At 48.7% G+C, this 15,061-nt stretch overlaps 5 protein-coding genes across 5 annotated transcripts; 2 read left to right on the top strand and 3 right to left on the bottom strand.

Moving 5' to 3' along the window:
- Window positions 1-430: 430 nt before the first annotated feature.
- Window positions 431-3,264, bottom strand: F5B22DRAFT_546334 (ubiquitin homeostasis protein lub1). Its single transcript, XM_047972908.1, has 3 exons — window positions 2,993-3,264; window positions 1,298-2,780; window positions 431-1,243 (listed from the first exon to the last, which is right to left on the bottom strand). The coding sequence occupies exons 1-3, from the start codon at window positions 3,038-3,040 to the stop codon at window positions 441-443; spliced, it is 2,334 nt and encodes a 777-aa protein (XP_047833687.1). The 5' UTR covers window positions 3,041-3,264; the 3' UTR covers window positions 431-440.
- A 1,162-nt stretch (window positions 3,265-4,426) lies between these two features.
- On the top strand, window positions 4,427-6,328 carry F5B22DRAFT_546375 (WD40-repeat-containing domain protein). The gene is made up of 4 exons (XM_047972909.1): window positions 4,427-4,876; window positions 4,943-5,078; window positions 5,130-5,755; window positions 5,807-6,328. Exons 1-4 carry the CDS (start codon window positions 4,741-4,743, stop codon window positions 5,992-5,994), a joined length of 1,086 nt encoding a protein of 361 aa, XP_047833688.1. The 5' UTR covers window positions 4,427-4,740; the 3' UTR covers window positions 5,995-6,328.
- Window positions 6,329-8,202, bottom strand: F5B22DRAFT_546376 (uncharacterized protein). The gene has a single exon (XM_047972910.1). The coding sequence runs from the start codon at window positions 7,904-7,906 to the stop codon at window positions 6,662-6,664; it is 1,245 nt and encodes a 414-aa protein (XP_047833689.1). The 5' UTR covers window positions 7,907-8,202; the 3' UTR covers window positions 6,329-6,661.
- A 442-nt stretch (window positions 8,203-8,644) lies between these two features.
- On the bottom strand, window positions 8,645-10,285 carry F5B22DRAFT_546414 (uncharacterized protein). The gene is made up of 3 exons (XM_047972911.1): window positions 10,275-10,285; window positions 9,773-10,209; window positions 8,645-9,709 (listed from the first exon to the last, which is right to left on the bottom strand). Exons 2-3 carry the CDS (start codon window positions 10,081-10,083, stop codon window positions 8,728-8,730), a joined length of 1,293 nt encoding a protein of 430 aa, XP_047833690.1. The 5' UTR covers window positions 10,084-10,209; window positions 10,275-10,285; the 3' UTR covers window positions 8,645-8,727.
- A 3,624-nt stretch (window positions 10,286-13,909) lies between these two features.
- F5B22DRAFT_595843 (uncharacterized protein) lies at window positions 13,910-14,993 on the top strand. Its single transcript, XM_047974176.1, has 3 exons — window positions 13,910-14,144; window positions 14,215-14,358; window positions 14,457-14,993. Exons 1-3 carry the CDS (start codon window positions 14,091-14,093, stop codon window positions 14,802-14,804), a joined length of 546 nt encoding a protein of 181 aa, XP_047833691.1. The 5' UTR covers window positions 13,910-14,090; the 3' UTR covers window positions 14,805-14,993.
- The last annotated feature ends 68 nt before the right edge of the window (window positions 14,994-15,061 follow it).

Genomic DNA, 15,061 nt, shown 5'->3' on the forward strand with positions numbered 1-15,061 from the left:
TACGTAGGTATCCCATACCGTTTGAAGACGCGCCGATTAAGTGATAAGGGTGTCATCACTGCATTCACTGTTACACACACACCTTCTGACCGTCATGTTACAAATAGGGGCTGTCAGGATAATGCCAACATCGGACTAAGTACTAGATAGCGTTTGTTTTTCTCTCCGCCAAATTCACCCACACGGGATGTCAATGATATATCCAGTGCCCGAGTCCTCTCCTCCCATTCTATCTCCGACAGCGCAACTAACATTAAACAGGGGTCGCTCTTTGAATGACGGCTTAGTGGTGAACCACCTTCCGTACCTCTATCAGACCAACATGCTATTGACTAACGCCAGCCTCGGAGCTTCCAAAAATGCAAAAGGCCCTCATAGCTCATACAATTCATGCGCATCGCCTAAGTATGATAGCCTGTAGAATTAGTAATAGCACAATCTTAGGTTAGAAGCGACAGACACTCGTTGGCAACTGTCTGAACTCTCGTCTCCGATACCCTCTCTTTAGCTGATTTGATTGAAGACGACAAGCTCTTAGCTTCGGGGGCCGCCTTGCCAATAACAGTGATGAGTGTACCAGCAGCTACGAGCGCTCTATATATGACCTCGGAATCTGTTTGTTTCTGAAGCACTAGAGCCAGAGGTGATATAAGCCGAGCCTGGTTCTCTGTTGATATGCTTCCTAGTTGTTTTGAAGCTAAAACGGCGTAGTTGACGAAAACTGTCGTCAAAGCGATCAAGAGATTCCGATTGAAGGGCCCAATGGGAGGCTGGCCCCGAACTCCAACAACTCGGCTGATGAATGAGATCACGGCAGATATCTCAGAAGGCTGCGCTACAAGTTTCCTCCCTTCTGCAGTCTTGAATAAGTTGGCAATTGTCCGCAGTGCCATCATCACACAGTTCTCGTTTGGTTCACTTCCTTCAGGAACGCCTTCGAGTGCTGCCGAGATTGCTATCTTGACCATGCTGTGATCGTCGCCTGGCGACCTGAACTTGGCGGCAGTAGGTGACACCGCAATACATCGTAAAATATCTAGAGGAGCCACCCGATCCGTGTAGTCCCATTGTGTGCACATCATGACAAATAAGCTAATTGTGAACTCATCCATTACGGGTTTTTTCGATTCTAATACCGACTTGAGAGCCTCTATGGCATTTTGTGCGGAAGGGTTAAGAGAGATATCTTTGCGGCCAGCAGCAACAAGAGCAGCATTGACACTTGAAATCTTCTTAAATATGGCTGCAGATAGTCAGTGCAAAGTTGGACTAAAAGAGAAAGGATACAAATACTAACGGTCGTATTTTGCGACGGTGATGTCTAAATAATCGCGAATTGGTAGAATTTTCGGAGTATTTGCTTCCTCCCCAGGTCGATATCGGGATTCGGTGCCGTACGGGTCTGGCCCTGAGGGTGTTTCTTCATTTTGTCCAATCGTTGCACCTTGCGTATTAGAGACGATGAATTGAGCTACCTGGTCTAAAAAGTTCTGAGAAAGCTCATTGTCGTCGATGAACTTTTGTGCTCGTGCGTAAGGGTTTTCTGATAAGTTATAAGGTAGTTTGAGAGAGGGCTGGCCCTCTTCAATTGCGACATCGAAAACATAGTCGTATGATTGTCCATTATACTCAACCTTTCGGCCACTACTGCCGACTGCATCCACAACGGTACCGACATTGATCCATTGACCGGCTGACCACTGGTGTGCCGAAACAGACCCATCCTCCTCCTTAATCATCTGAACTTGACCTTCTTTGGTGCCGGATTTTGTCTTTAGATAGTCCGGACCGGGTAGCTTTTCTTTGTTGACACCACCTACTTGTTGCTGTGGGATGGATGAGGACTTGACTGACTCATCGAAGTGAGCTATCGTCTCGGGGCTAGCAGCACGTTCTGCGCTACGTGAAAAGATGCGGACGACACCATCACTGGCGCCGGACACAATGTCGCCATTGGCAGCACAAGCTGCGACAGACCATACTGAAATAGCAGGGTGCGTAATAGTTTGGACGCACTCGAAGCCACGCCATATGCGAACTGTGCGATCTTCGCCGGAGCTAACAAGCTCGCCGGTAGGCAATGACGTCAGTGAGTATATGAAACTCTCATGCCCTGTAAGTTCACCAACTTGCTGGCCGTTGAGCTTCCATAAGCGTATGATACCATCATTGCTAGCACTTGCGATGTCGGCGCCGCTTGGGTGACCCTTAGGCACCGCGCAAAGGGCACGCACAACATCTGGAGTATAGATAGTGGACCGGGGTTCGACTTGGCCGGCGACAGACTTGCCTAGTTCAAAAACGCGAATGTTCTTATCGGCGCAGCCGGTAACGACGAGGTTCTCGCTCAAGGGCAAAACATCCCAAACAGCACCGTCATGGCCTTCTAGGACAACCACAGTTTCCCAGTTTTCTACGCTCCATATACGGGCGGTACGATCCCAGCTCCCGGATGCGATGAATTTAGCACCTGGAACAAGAGCCAAAGCGCATACATTTTGAGCATGCCCGATCAACAAACGTTCGGCATTGTCGGAGGGTCCAGCGGTGACGGATCGAGCATCGATGATGGCATCACTACCGGCAGATATAGCCAGGCCATTTGGAAAGGCAGGAGAGGGTGGTAAGCAGGTTAGGCTATTGACGAAATCGGAGCCTTGAGTCACAGTACGGGGTTCGAAGGCCGGAGGAGAGGGTGTGCTTCGGGACCAGGCGCGTACTGTATGGTCTCGCGAGGCCGACAGCACGAGATCGGGGGCGGGGAAGTGCACAGCGCGAACCTATTGAAGAGTGAATTAGACGACAGCTTCCGAGAGGTCATGCGCGAATGTGCAATGATTATTGGGAAGTGTCTTAGTATAGCTAGTATAGTGTCCGATCCCATTCCACAGATGATATTGGAAGGGCGAGTGAGCAACCAGCGGTGATGCCAGAGTGCTAGAGAAACCATGGATGGATAAGAGAGGACTGGTGACCGCAACAGAACACATACGTCGGCTTTGTGAGCAGCCAGCTGCGCAGACAGTCTGAAGGTAGACATTGCCTGCTGCTCAGGGCACTGGATGACACGAGTGTTGGAGAGGTAGAAATTGTTGAAGCGTTGTCGACGGTTTGCCAGGTCGGGAGGACAGAATGGTAGGTAGTACTTGTGTTAACTGGGGTAAGCAGTGTTAGTGACATCCATGGATGTGTCTACCCCGCCAAGTGGGTGTTGTTGATTGAGGGGTGAGCTTAGCTACCAGTCTCTACCAGTCTGTACCTTTCTATCTGGCAGATTACTAACGTCACGAAATGGGTCATTTTCTTGACCTTCTGGATTTCTTTGAAGATTGAAATAGGATTCTCTAGATATCGTATACACAGGCCTGTAAAACCACCTATCTATGTAGGTAAGTCTTCACATACTTTAGTACCTCATAGGTATGTAGTAGAAAGAGCTTCAAAATTTGGTGTTTTCAATGTTGAGGTTACCCTTGAATCTCATAAATGATATCATCCATAGATGGAAGGGGCCACTAACCCGCGACTCATATCACAGAAGCGACCTCCCACCTACCAATAAGTATAAGCTTACACTAGGTAGGCCGGTATCTGTCTCAAAGCCTCCAGTACAAGCCGAGGTACGTATCTCTTAACTCCCAGCTCCCAACACTGCCATGATCCAACGCAGTGTCCCAGGTATCTAGGCATCATTCTGAGAATACTCTAAGCTATCAAGCTATTCGTATCCATGTTGTTGTACCTAACCCTAATTTCAAAAATAATCTGGTGTAGGTTTACTGAAGCAGGTGCAGTTATGCCAATAACAGCTTCCCCATGAATACTGGTGGTACCTACCTAAGGTTAGTGTGTGCCGGGTGCCCAATGAGGAAGGTACCCGTTAGAGCACGTTTAGGTGTGGAAGGTACATGTAGCAGGCACTTTTGGTCGCAACTTGCCCCCTGTCCCAGGTAACCTGACTAGGGCGAGGTGTACCTAGATTCCTCAATTCATCCATCCATCCAACCACTGACCTTGTGCGACGGCATCTTTTCTCTGGCGCATCATCTTCCAAACCATCTTGCGCCAACCTGTCTCGCAACCACATACCACCCGTCCTCATCCATCTCATTTCTACCGCCTCTCCTCGCTTTCTCTATCCTCATCCCGCCGCCGGCCGCCCTCCGCCCTCCGTTCTCCCTTTCCTTATCTTCAATTCGCCCCCCCGTTTCCCGCTCACTCACTGCTCGACTTCACTGCTGTGATTTGGATCGCAGATTTCGTTGCGCTCGGGCTAGAACCACTTCCCGTTTTTGTCCTTGCCTCAGCTAGAGGGTATCCACCACTAGAAACCACAATTATACTTTCCTTTTTAACGATTTCCACGATATCACGAGACGAAGCGATACAACTTGACCAGAACGACACTGACCCATTGAGACGGAACACGGTACACACTCAAGATATAAAAAGCACGTCGGATCGATTAGACTAGAGTACATACTGGCAACAGTTTCTCTTACTCCCTCTCCCTCTCCCTCTTCATATTCGCCTTTTGACCACGCCAGACTTCTTGTCGCAACCACGAACTCCGTTGTTTTCGCCCAACTATCTTAGGGACTATAACCACACCATCGACTAATCATCATTGTGGACAACTTCGCTTTTGCGCTCAAACTACCGGCTTTCGTCCACACTGCGTCTCCCTACCAACTACCTCCATCCCTCTCCACTAGACTGTCGACCTTGATTTGTTCCTCTATGGCTACTCCCGCTTCCGATGTCCCTAGGCAATACGTGCCTTTAACCTGCCATGGCCACTCGCGCCCCGTCCCTCATATCAGCTTCTCGCCGCTTGAGAAAGAAGATACGTACTACTTGATCTCGGCTTGCAAGGGTATGCCTCTCTCTGCGCTTTCTGAACTCGTAACACCATCATGGGTTTTAACTTGATTGGATTTAGATGGTAACCCTATGCTTCGTGATGGTCAGACTGGCGACTGGATCGGCACCTTTATCGGTCACAAGGGTGCCGTGTGGCAGGCCAGACTAAGTCCTGATGCCAGCACAGCTGCTACCGCTTCTGCTGATTTCACTGCGTAAGTGTGCTTGTGTTTGCCCATGTTACTCATCGCTTATGCTGTCTATAGCAAAATCTGGGACACCCACACTGGTGAACTACTTTGTACCCTTCAGCACGATCACATTGTCCGTGCCATCGCATATCCTCCTGATAGCTCCGATCTTCTTGCAACTGGTGGTATGGAGAAGAAGCTCCGCATCTTTGACCTAACCAGCGTGAAGCCACAAGACACTGGCGACGTGGTAGCCCAGACAATTCCTGCCTCATCGGGGTTTGAAATTGGAAAAGATATCCATACGGCCTTGATCAAATTCATTGTTTGGACTAGGGATCCCAATATTTTGATTACAGCCTCTAACAACGTCCTACGATGGTTCGACCTCCGCACTCGAGAAGTTGTCAAGCAAGAGATCTTGGATGGAGAGATTGGCTCCTGTGAGCTTTGTGGCTTGGCCCCTGAGTTGATGTCTCGGACGGACATTGGTGAAGGCTTGCCTGTGCTGGCAGTTGCTGCGGGAAAATATGTCTATTTTTGGGGTGGAATGAATGCCACCAACGAATTGAAGCGTCTCAAAATGGACTACCAAGTTGCCAGTGTTGCTGTGGACCCCAAGGGCAGAAAGGTTGTCGTTGGGGAAGACAAACCCGCAACATGGGCCAGAGTTTATGGATGGGATGATGGTGTCGAAATTGGTGAGTTTTTGGTGTGCCTATTCATTCATTTCACACATTAACAGCTGTTAGATATTCACAAAGGCCACCATGGTCCTGTCTGGTCGGTTGCGTTTTCTCCAGATGGCAAGCTTTACGCAACAGGCTCAGAAGACGGTACTATCAAGATGTGGAAGAACTGCGAGGGGTTCTACGGGCTCTGGCGCGGTGGAGCAGGAGGAAATGGAAACGGAGGTGGACCTGAACGATATGCTGATTAGAATGCTGTGTTGTCTGAAGGTCCGCCTTCGATTCCAGCCATCTCGAGCTGTGAGGCCCATGACACATCGTCATCTGGCAACTCGCCCTGGGATGCTATCCCCATCTTCCCAACGTTGAAGAGCAACTAGTATCATTGTGTGGTATAGTCAGAGCCCGAGTTGGGAGTGGGGGTTGGGTTTGTGGCTAGCTTGCATCAAGCAGTGAGTCAGTCAGCGTAGCATTCCCAGTCAAGCTCTCAACCTCGTACCTTCAGTCTGACAGAGCCAGTAAGCTAACTGTGTTCTAAAAGGTCAGAATTATCAGGTACCAAACCCATCGAGCTTTTAAGTTGTCGGGAACTACTGCACCAAATGTTATGTAGACAGTAGTATCAACATACGAATGAGGTAGATCATGTACCTATCAAACTCCTTCATCCATTTGTTCATTGCCCTGAGTCCGTTTGTAAAAACCTAATACGCATTGAACGAATCCTCCGGAGACTATGTAAGAAGAGCCAGGCTATTGGAACTGGCTGTAATCTTCAAATTACATTACACATTAGGTCAGCATTTGACCAAGATTTTATGTTCTCCCTTTTCTTTTCCCTCTTTCACCAGCTGTCAGATTGACTTCATTCTTGCAGATATTCCACACTGCGTAGGCTCTGGATTCTCCGCTTCCTGATTAAACGCCTCTCTCCTGTACCCCAATCTCGAATATTGCCTCACTAAATGGCACTGCGTTTCCATCAGTGTTGTTACCATTGTCATCATTGTTACTGTTATTGTCAATGGCCGGATACTGATGACCTCCACCACAACCGTAGCCATTGTTCCAATCCGGGCGAAACGGATATGCATATGGATATGGATGATGGTAATTGTGTTGATCCACTGGAACTGGAGCGGGAAATATCTCGGACGCATTGGTGTGAGAGAAGGTACTTGGCGTGGCCACGACGAAGTCTGCCTGCTGCTGATGCTGTGGGTAGATGTGGAATGTTTGCTGCATTTGTGCCTGCTGTGCTTGTTGTTGTGAAGGTGCAGGGGCAGGGGGATGGGAAGCAGTGTGGTGGTCTGCCATGGAGAGCTGGTCTACGCGCTGTGTTAGACTCTGGATCAGGATGCGCATTTCTTGCATTTCTGCCCCGAGACGGCCTAGTTCGTGCTCGTGGTGGCGCTCCTTCGCTTCATACCGGCGTTTCTCGGTCTCGTGCTGCTCTCTGAGTGACTCGATGGCGGCATTTATGGCTTGTGCACGGTTGCTGGGCGAGTTGGTGAGGGATGTTAGAGTTTTTGGGGCTGTTCCCGCATTGTGTGTGGAAAGAGATGCTGATGTGGAAGTGAAAGAGGAGGTGGAAGCCAAAGAGGTGGAAGCTAGAGCGGGCGGTGCAATGTGTTGTGCTGGCGTCTCCTGAGACGTCGTTACTAGGCTGGTGGCAATGTCCCTGTTGAATGCAGTATGTGGGAGAGCAAACAATCGTGACACAGAGTCTGCAACAGCCTGGTTGGGACCGATAGAGAGAGGAGCAGAGGCGTTATTCTCCTCGATGCTGTACTGCTGATTCAGAGCTGCGATCTTGGACTCGGCATCCTGCTTCTTACCACGTCGACGATCCATGACCTCTTTCTTGACCTCCTCCATTATTTTCTCCTTGTCAGTCTGTGAAGCTGCCTGGAAACTCTTGGACTCGGCAAGCTTCTTCCAAGGGGCTTGCACTGCTTTTGTGTCATTTTGTCTAGCTCGTTCTACGGCAAGTTGGTACGGCGGCAGATTTGACAGGCGACGTCGAGCACGGACCGTGTTGGGGTTCGTGGAGTACTCATGGGGTGCCTTGGCCCGTCTGCTTGGAGCAGTGCCCTTATTAACTGAGGGGGGCGAGGCCGCTAGAGCCTCACTTGATGGTGAGCCTAGCTGTGGCGGTGCCATGGTGGTACTTCATGGCCATGGACACTGGGTGAATGCCTGTGTCTCTGATATTCACTCAGTGCACAAAGGAAGGTGTGACTGTGAAAAATAAGGGAGACATGATGGACTCTGTATTTGGTGAACTGTGGTTATGAACTGTTGTGAGTGTTCTCATTCTTGTCTTGTTCTTCTGGATCGGTACGTACCCTTTTCTGCAATAGAAGAAGGTGCACAGCTTGGATATGTAGACTGGTCTAACGCGCCAGCATGCCGCTAGCGTCCTTGAGGGCCGTCTATGGGAGCGTTGCCAGGCAATTGGTAGCATGTTGTTCTGATAAAGATGCAGGGTGTGGCTCATTACCTGGCCCACCAAGGTGCCATTACCTTTAGTGACTGCTTCAAATTCTCCTTTTTGGAGACACAGGAGGGCACGGTGCTCTGGACTTGGTGAGGTAGTTTATCCTGTTTAGGAATTGGGAGTGTTTGTTGTAGACACTGTCACATGTGAAATTATCAGACTTGGGTGGTGAGTTGGGTATTGAAGCCATCATTCAAGTTATCAATATGCTAAAAGAAGGCAGCTGCGACTCACTTGAAAATTCAATAAACTCGAAATCCAAAGGAGATAAATGAATGTATATTCTTCTTGCTGAAACAGAAAAGGGTATATGAGCATGAAGTAAGTATATGAGATGTTCTTTCTCTAGTAGTAGTTCTTGACCTTGATATCAACCAGCACCAGCAAGTCGGGCTACACCCATAGACTCAAGACACACATCTCCCAAATTATCTTCCAAATCAACTCCTCTCCACATCTATCTGTCGCCATCTAATTATCCAGATTAGACACTAGGCTTAGACCCCACAGTTGCCCTGTTGGGGGAAAGTATCCTCGACATCCTCGACCTCCAGCTCGATCGGTCCACGCTCGGAAGCTCGGCGGGATTCTCCATGGTCCCAAAGGGCTTCTCGTCCCCGAGTTCCGGCAAAGGCCCCTCGGTCCCTAGCTCCGCGTCCGGCAGCTTCCATTTCTTCCGCCTGTCTCGGCCGTCTCCTGCCTTCTCGTCGACGCTGTAGATATCCTTCTCCCTCAAGATTTTTCGTTTGACTGCACGAGCGCGAGTGCCCACCCAGGTCTTGATTTCGAATAGAAAGAATGATTCCGTCTCGCCTGCGCGATAGCGTCGGTAGCGGTACAGGATTGAATACGAAGTGTATGCTATGATGATGGTTATTAGGACTGCGCTTAGCACTATCGCGGCTACGGTGAAGTTCGAGGATGTGTTGCCGATGGTGGTGCCGCCGCCTTCGCGCTGGGGCGAGGCGTTTGGAGGATCGCTGGGCGATACGCTTGATGACGAGGGACTTGTTTCTTGAGTCGTGCTTGGCTGGCTTTCTTCCGTTGATATTAATAGTGGAGGTATGCTAGACGAGGATGACGTAGATGAGCCCAGAGTTTCTCTTGTTTGTCTAGATAGAGTAGTTCTCGGTTCTTGTGTTGATGTTGTACTGCTCGATGACGTCTTTGTTGATGGTGGAGGCGGCGTCGTGCTTGAGGAAGAAGTCGAGGTCGAGGGAGGGAGTTCTGTCGTCGTTGGGGCTGGGACATTTATAAGTGTATCGGGAACAGTAGGGCTGGGCGTAGTTGTAGTTTTTGGCCCTGGATCAAGGGGATCTGTCTCAAGATTCTCTAGATCTTCCTCCCGCCACCGAATTTGAATTGCCGGACCAACTGTAACCTGCGCGCCGCTCTCAGAAGCCGTCCGCGAGACACCCCATACACCACCACGAAAGTCGGACGTATCGGATGTACATGTGTGGCCACTATCCAGTCCATGAGTTAGTACATATAACTACGATGCTCAGTCTGTAAGTGGTAGTGCATACGTTGGTATACAATACGCTGCTGTCTCACCGCCTTGGATTTCTGGAAAGCCTTGCTGGGTCCGCGGGTTCGTTATGATACATGATGGTCCTACGTAGAATCCGTCGGGACATATGGCAGGCGAATAGTATTCGAAACCACGCTCGCCGATGTATTCATCCCAAGAAGGCGGGTCGCAGGACGGTGCTGCAGTAGTGGGAAACGGAGGAAACTGAGAAGGCACCTTCGTCGTCGTTAGAAGCCATGTTGTCGGACATGGCGGTGTGAAAACCGTGGTGAGGGCGGCGAGCGGCGGGGTGAAGGTCGCCGTCATGTTCGCGACGATTCAATGATGTCGGGCATCCAGTGCTCGACACACAAGTTCGTCAAGAACCTGGTGGATTAATCGAGGCTCGAGTCACCGACTCGCCCCAAGAGTTATCTCTCGCCACCCCAAGGTCTATATGATGTCCAGATCAGCTTTCGGCTACGGGAAGATCGATCGCCTCGCCAGCTGAGACATACGTAGATTATAGATGAGAGAGATTCCCGTGGCGGATTGCTCGGGGGTATAACTTGATCAAGGCCCCCTCCGAGGCAGACAGTCCGGGGAGTCCAGGTTGATTAAGCTCCTGGCTCGTTTGAATATCCTCGTACAAGGGAGATCGGTGGGCTCAACCCGGGCTCACGACGTCCGGCTCTTGACTGTTAGCTTCCCCATGACATAGCACCATGCAGGCGATCATACATGACTTTTGTCCAATTTGGAGAAGCCGTTGGGTCGGCCAAGGTCGGGTTGACAATGCTACTTGGCCTCGTCTCATAATTTCATACGGACAACCTCCCCAAAACATGAGTCAAAACGTCACATGCAGGCCCCCTGCTATTTCACCCTCGTGAGATTGATCGCATCACGACAATCCCAAACTAATCGGAATCTGAGCCGAATGTGGCGTCAAATTTCAATTGACTTGTGAGGATCTTGACACCGCTTCCGTGCTTGCCTACTGACCTCGGCATTGTCGTCGCCATCGCTATCTGGGTACACAGCCTCGAAGAGGACTGCTAACAGCTGCCTCTACTTTTTCTTCTTGAAGGTGCATTGTGTTGTGAATGAGGATAAGCTAAAACAGCACCCCCGGCTCTCTATCTGCGACCGACTAGAGAAGAGAAGCACCCGCAGGCTAGGCCCATGCTCCTCGTTGCTTCATGTTTCACGAGGTTCTCACAAGCAGACAGGGTCCATGCAGGGGACGAATCAAAGAGTCGCGACCGCACCGTGGCTATGACCCAGCACGGCCATGACACAACAGCTTGCAGGCTTGGCAGGTCGGCCCAGGGTCTTGCCGTCGCCCCGCGAACTGCTGGCCTTGCCTATCTCTGCAATTTGAAATCGTGTTCCTATTACAGGAGGTGTGAAATAATGCAGTATGGCAATGCTCAATTCAATTCATCTGGGGCTAAGTTGCGCCCGGCCATCTCCGTAACTGTAGCCAGAAACTATTGGTAGCCTAACGGAATACTGCAGCCAGTCCTCGCGCCAAGAAATGTCTCCCGAGTTTGCGACGACGTCTCCGCCGTCTCATCTTATGTATATACTACTCGGTATGTTCCGGTATATGTATTAGAATGGGGTCTACCGCTACGCATTAGACAGAGATGTTACTCTGCAAAACAGCTTCTTTACATTCTGTTATCCTACACTGTCATACCTGTCGTAGAGCATTGCACAGGACTATGTCATCCAATCTTTGCATAATGGTAAGGCGGTTTGGGCCCCATCAACTACGGCTGGGGCACCTCACTGACCTGGAATGGTCGCTCACTATACCAGCCCACAATCTGATCCGACGCGATCAATCGTTCAAAAGACTTTGAACGGGACCTACAGACCGCAAAACCTACGATGAAATCCGTAGGATGATGCGATTCTCTCAGAGGGATAGGTGGGAGCTCAGTATAGCTACATATGCAATCTCCGGTCAATTGCATGCCGCTTGTCCATGACAGATTCGCTCTAATTGCAATAAGTATGAGTACAGCAAGGCATGATTTCATCGTACACTCGGTGGCAGTCCAATACCATACGTGTTGGTTTATCTGAGATAGTCTTCCATAACAAGGACCGGGACCAGGCCTTGGAATTGAAGCTACTCGGGATACAGTAATTTGCCAGGGCTGCTAAAGTTCTTAGACGCTGCAATCCTCATCAAGTATGATGAAGGGTTTTTACAAGGCGTGCGACCATGCCTATAGGCGATATGAATGCCAATGTTGAAAATTTAGATTACCTATGTACTTGAAATCAAGGCCATTGAATATGATGCTTAACTCTCTCACTAATGGGGGGTGCGACCCCTGGCAGACCTGTCTGTCATGAGTAGTTCAATGAAACTAGACGGATACTGATATGACGAAACTCTCTGGTATCTCACGATAGTGGCCACTCCTAAGAATACGCGCGCCGATTTCATTGCTAGTTACCTTGTGCTGCTATCACTACCTGAGAATGTTACACGCGTACAAGCTGTGCTAGCTGAATATGCGGTTCGCATTGCACTTCGGTCGTACGAAAGGCCATTGCAGGCTGTTAATGATCATTCAGAGACATGCAGGCAATCCTTGAAAGTGAGGTTATAAGTACAGACTTCGCTTCTTGAAACAGAACCTAGAGACCTAGGCGGTCTGGGCTGGCAGACCAGTTGTATATAAAGTCGAGTCAAGCCACCAACAGCCGAGAAGGAGTTGGTTGGTCAAGGACTTATGCAGTCCTAGAATAGCATCAAGTTCCAAACCCAGTTATCTGCCGATGTTATACGGTAGATATTGCGATAAACGTCGGAATCGAAATCGTTGTTACCACAGCTTCGTCGGCATTCAACGTGTGGCCTGTGGGCTTCGGGAAGTCATAATTAGTGGGCAATGTAGGTGGGCTATGATGCGAAGACACTTTTTGTTCAGGTGCTTAATTCGAGCCACTGCCTAACGATCTTTGAAATATCCCGAAACTTGCATTCCCCTCGAGCCTATATATACGCATCAGGCAGACGGTGAGAACTCTTCTAACTTCACATTTTTGTACCTTTTTTCTAACAGCGCGCTATTATTCACAGTGTCAATATTTCAAACTCCTGGGATGGTATAACACGATGTGACGAGCTGTCGAACGGCGCCGGCGCAGACTTCTGCTAGCAATCAAATCTCCTTGAAGGAATATGTCTATTCATGAATATTCAACCCTGCTCTCGGCCAAAGCCCTAGACTCTGGAAGTTGCCACAAGCAGACTCGGTCTCTTAAATATGCGGCAGAATCGACATGCTTCGCCCCCCATATCAGCTTTATTCACAATTGTGTACAAACGTCTTTCATTATGCGACGTTGAAGTTAATGGCAAAACTCTACATCTAGGAATAGGACTATTGCTAAGCGACTCCTAAACTTGCGGGAGAGACTGGTAGTCACCGATCAAGTAATACTTGGCAGGTTTAATTCTATTATATAATTCTACGTCGAACTATAGTATCTATGCTTAATACAAGATTATGTCGGTGTACGTTTCATCACTGCTAGTTAGTTTGTTGCGACCAATGATAGAGGAATACCAATATGGGTTTGATAACACTTAATTAGTTATATACGGCTACGGGTTCTTGGCACAAACCTTCAAGTATATCTCAACCAGACGCGTTTCTGGCTAGGCACGCTTTGTGGAATAAAGGGCATCGGGTATGAGGTGAGGCATCACCACCCACTTGCGGTGACGACAATACTCCGATCATGAACTCACCTATACTAGACATATCTTCTGTTTGATGTGCGAACGTAACTTGACATACCTGTTTGTTCCATCTTAAACCATGCATATCGTCACGTGTGATTAAAAGTTTGAGTATTACCTATTTCAATGGTCAGTCTTACCATCAACAGCTTCTACTCATAATAAACACAGCCGACTTGGCAAGCGTCCGCAGATGATCCCATGCGAAGAATTATGTTCTATTAATATCCGTTTGTTCATATCCGGGGATGAAAAAGATGGCTCGTCTGTCTCGTGCTGTTGTGCCGCACAAAAGTTTCCTGGAACCAGCCAATCATCTACCCAGGCTGGCACCAACAGCATAACAGCAGCTGGTTTCTGTTAGCATTCACAAAAATCCTAGAAAATGGGATTATTGATACTAACAGTATTATCAGCTGGAGAGAGCTCGCTTGCAAGTATATAGCCACTGACTATTCCATCATACGAATCCTTGAATTCCTTGGATTACATACAGATCATCCTTTGTTCAGTTACATACCGTCGTCGCTATTTGCCCTGACATATTGTTGAGAATTCCATTATGATTGATTTCAATACCGAGATAGTCACCGTCGATCTGACTAACAGTTTCGAGGTAAGCCATGGACCAGTATTAGTTGAGCTCTGCCTCCATTTTGCGTCGTATTTTGCTAAAATGAGGCTAGCTGCAACACCAATGGCGTACAAACCCAGATACCTGCGTGAGGCCAAATTTGGAATTTGATCTTCCTGTACTCTGCCAAGTCAATAAAGCTTACGGCGAACCATCTGACATAACCTCGTTGGGAAAAGAGTACGACGCCTTTGCGGTAAGTGTAATCACTCCGTGTCTCCGCCTCCGCTATGAGAGTCGGTTAAAGTCAACCAAAAGTTTCATAGAACTTGCGACTGCTAATTTCTGATATAGGAATGCTGTCCAAGCTTTAATCAACTAAACATACATCAAAACCACTGGCTAGCTAGCAACGTCTGCCACACACAGTTTTGTTTCACGGAGAATAATACAACAGCAATGGGGTTCGATGAATGCGTCTACAATGCTGGGGACAAACTGAACAGCGACCTCAAACTTAACTCGACGGAGAGTAGTACATACCGTGGAAGATGTGAATGGATCAACTACGACAGCCTTAAGAAGGGAGTTGTTGATGATCCTGCGGACATTACGAATGCCGCCTCCACACCAAGGCTTCTGTCTTTAGCCTTGCTCGCCACAACATTGACAGGGGCCTTTCTGGTGCCCTCACTAATGTAAAGAAGAGCAACTGTAGTTACGGATATAGTGAAGTAATGCGGAATGATATGTTAGTTAGCCGGGTGACTTAGGAATTTCGGGAATCCCAGATGGTCTTGTACAACGAAAAAGAACCTGTGGCAATGGCTTCATATTTCTAATAGGCTGACTTTATGCTATTCCACGAATACATATCAATTTTATCTCGGTAATCAATTAATTCCCGAATAATTAGTCAAAATTATCTGGTTCCGACCGTTAATAACGACGCTCCCTTT

This window comes from Xylaria bambusicola (assembly GCF_022495145.1).
Source record: "Xylaria bambusicola strain CBS 139988 unplaced genomic scaffold F5B22scaffold_8, whole genome shotgun sequence".
Lineage (NCBI taxonomy): Eukaryota > Fungi > Ascomycota > Sordariomycetes > Xylariales > Xylariaceae > Xylaria > Xylaria bambusicola.

Bases quoted from the DNA above. Each gene is read 5' to 3' on its own strand.
- F5B22DRAFT_546334 (XM_047972908.1), bottom strand. From the start codon at position 3,040: ATGTCTACCTTCAGACTGTCTGCGCAGCTGGCTGCTCACAAAGCCGAC. The intron at 2,781-2,992 runs GTATGTGTTCTG...ACTCTTCAATAG, and splicing joins TGGCTGCTCACAAAGCCGAC to GTTCGCGCTGTGCACTTCCC. The intron at 1,244-1,297 runs GTTAGTATTTGT...GACTATCTGCAG, and splicing joins CACCGTCGCAAAATACGACC to CCATATTTAAGAAGATTTCA.
- F5B22DRAFT_546375 (XM_047972909.1), top strand. From the start codon at position 4,741: ATGGCTACTCCCGCTTCCGATGTCCCTAGGCAATACGTGCCTTTAACC. The intron at 4,877-4,942 runs GTATGCCTCTCT...GATTGGATTTAG, and splicing joins CTTGATCTCGGCTTGCAAGG to ATGGTAACCCTATGCTTCGT. The intron at 5,079-5,129 runs GTAAGTGTGCTT...TGCTGTCTATAG, and splicing joins GCTTCTGCTGATTTCACTGC to CAAAATCTGGGACACCCACA.
- F5B22DRAFT_546376 (XM_047972910.1), bottom strand. From the start codon at position 7,906: ATGGCACCGCCACAGCTAGGCTCACCATCAAGTGAGGCTCTAGCGGCC.
- F5B22DRAFT_546414 (XM_047972911.1), bottom strand. From the start codon at position 10,083: ATGACGGCGACCTTCACCCCGCCGCTCGCCGCCCTCACCACGGTTTTC. The intron at 9,710-9,772 runs GTATGCACTACC...TGGACTGGATAG, and splicing joins GCAGCGTATTGTATACCAAC to TGGCCACACATGTACATCCG.
- F5B22DRAFT_595843 (XM_047974176.1), top strand. From the start codon at position 14,091: ATGATTGATTTCAATACCGAGATAGTCACCGTCGATCTGACTAACAGT. The intron at 14,145-14,214 runs GTAAGCCATGGA...AAATGAGGCTAG, and splicing joins ATCTGACTAACAGTTTCGAG to CTGCAACACCAATGGCGTAC. The intron at 14,359-14,456 runs GTAAGTGTAATC...TTTCTGATATAG, and splicing joins AAGAGTACGACGCCTTTGCG to GAATGCTGTCCAAGCTTTAA.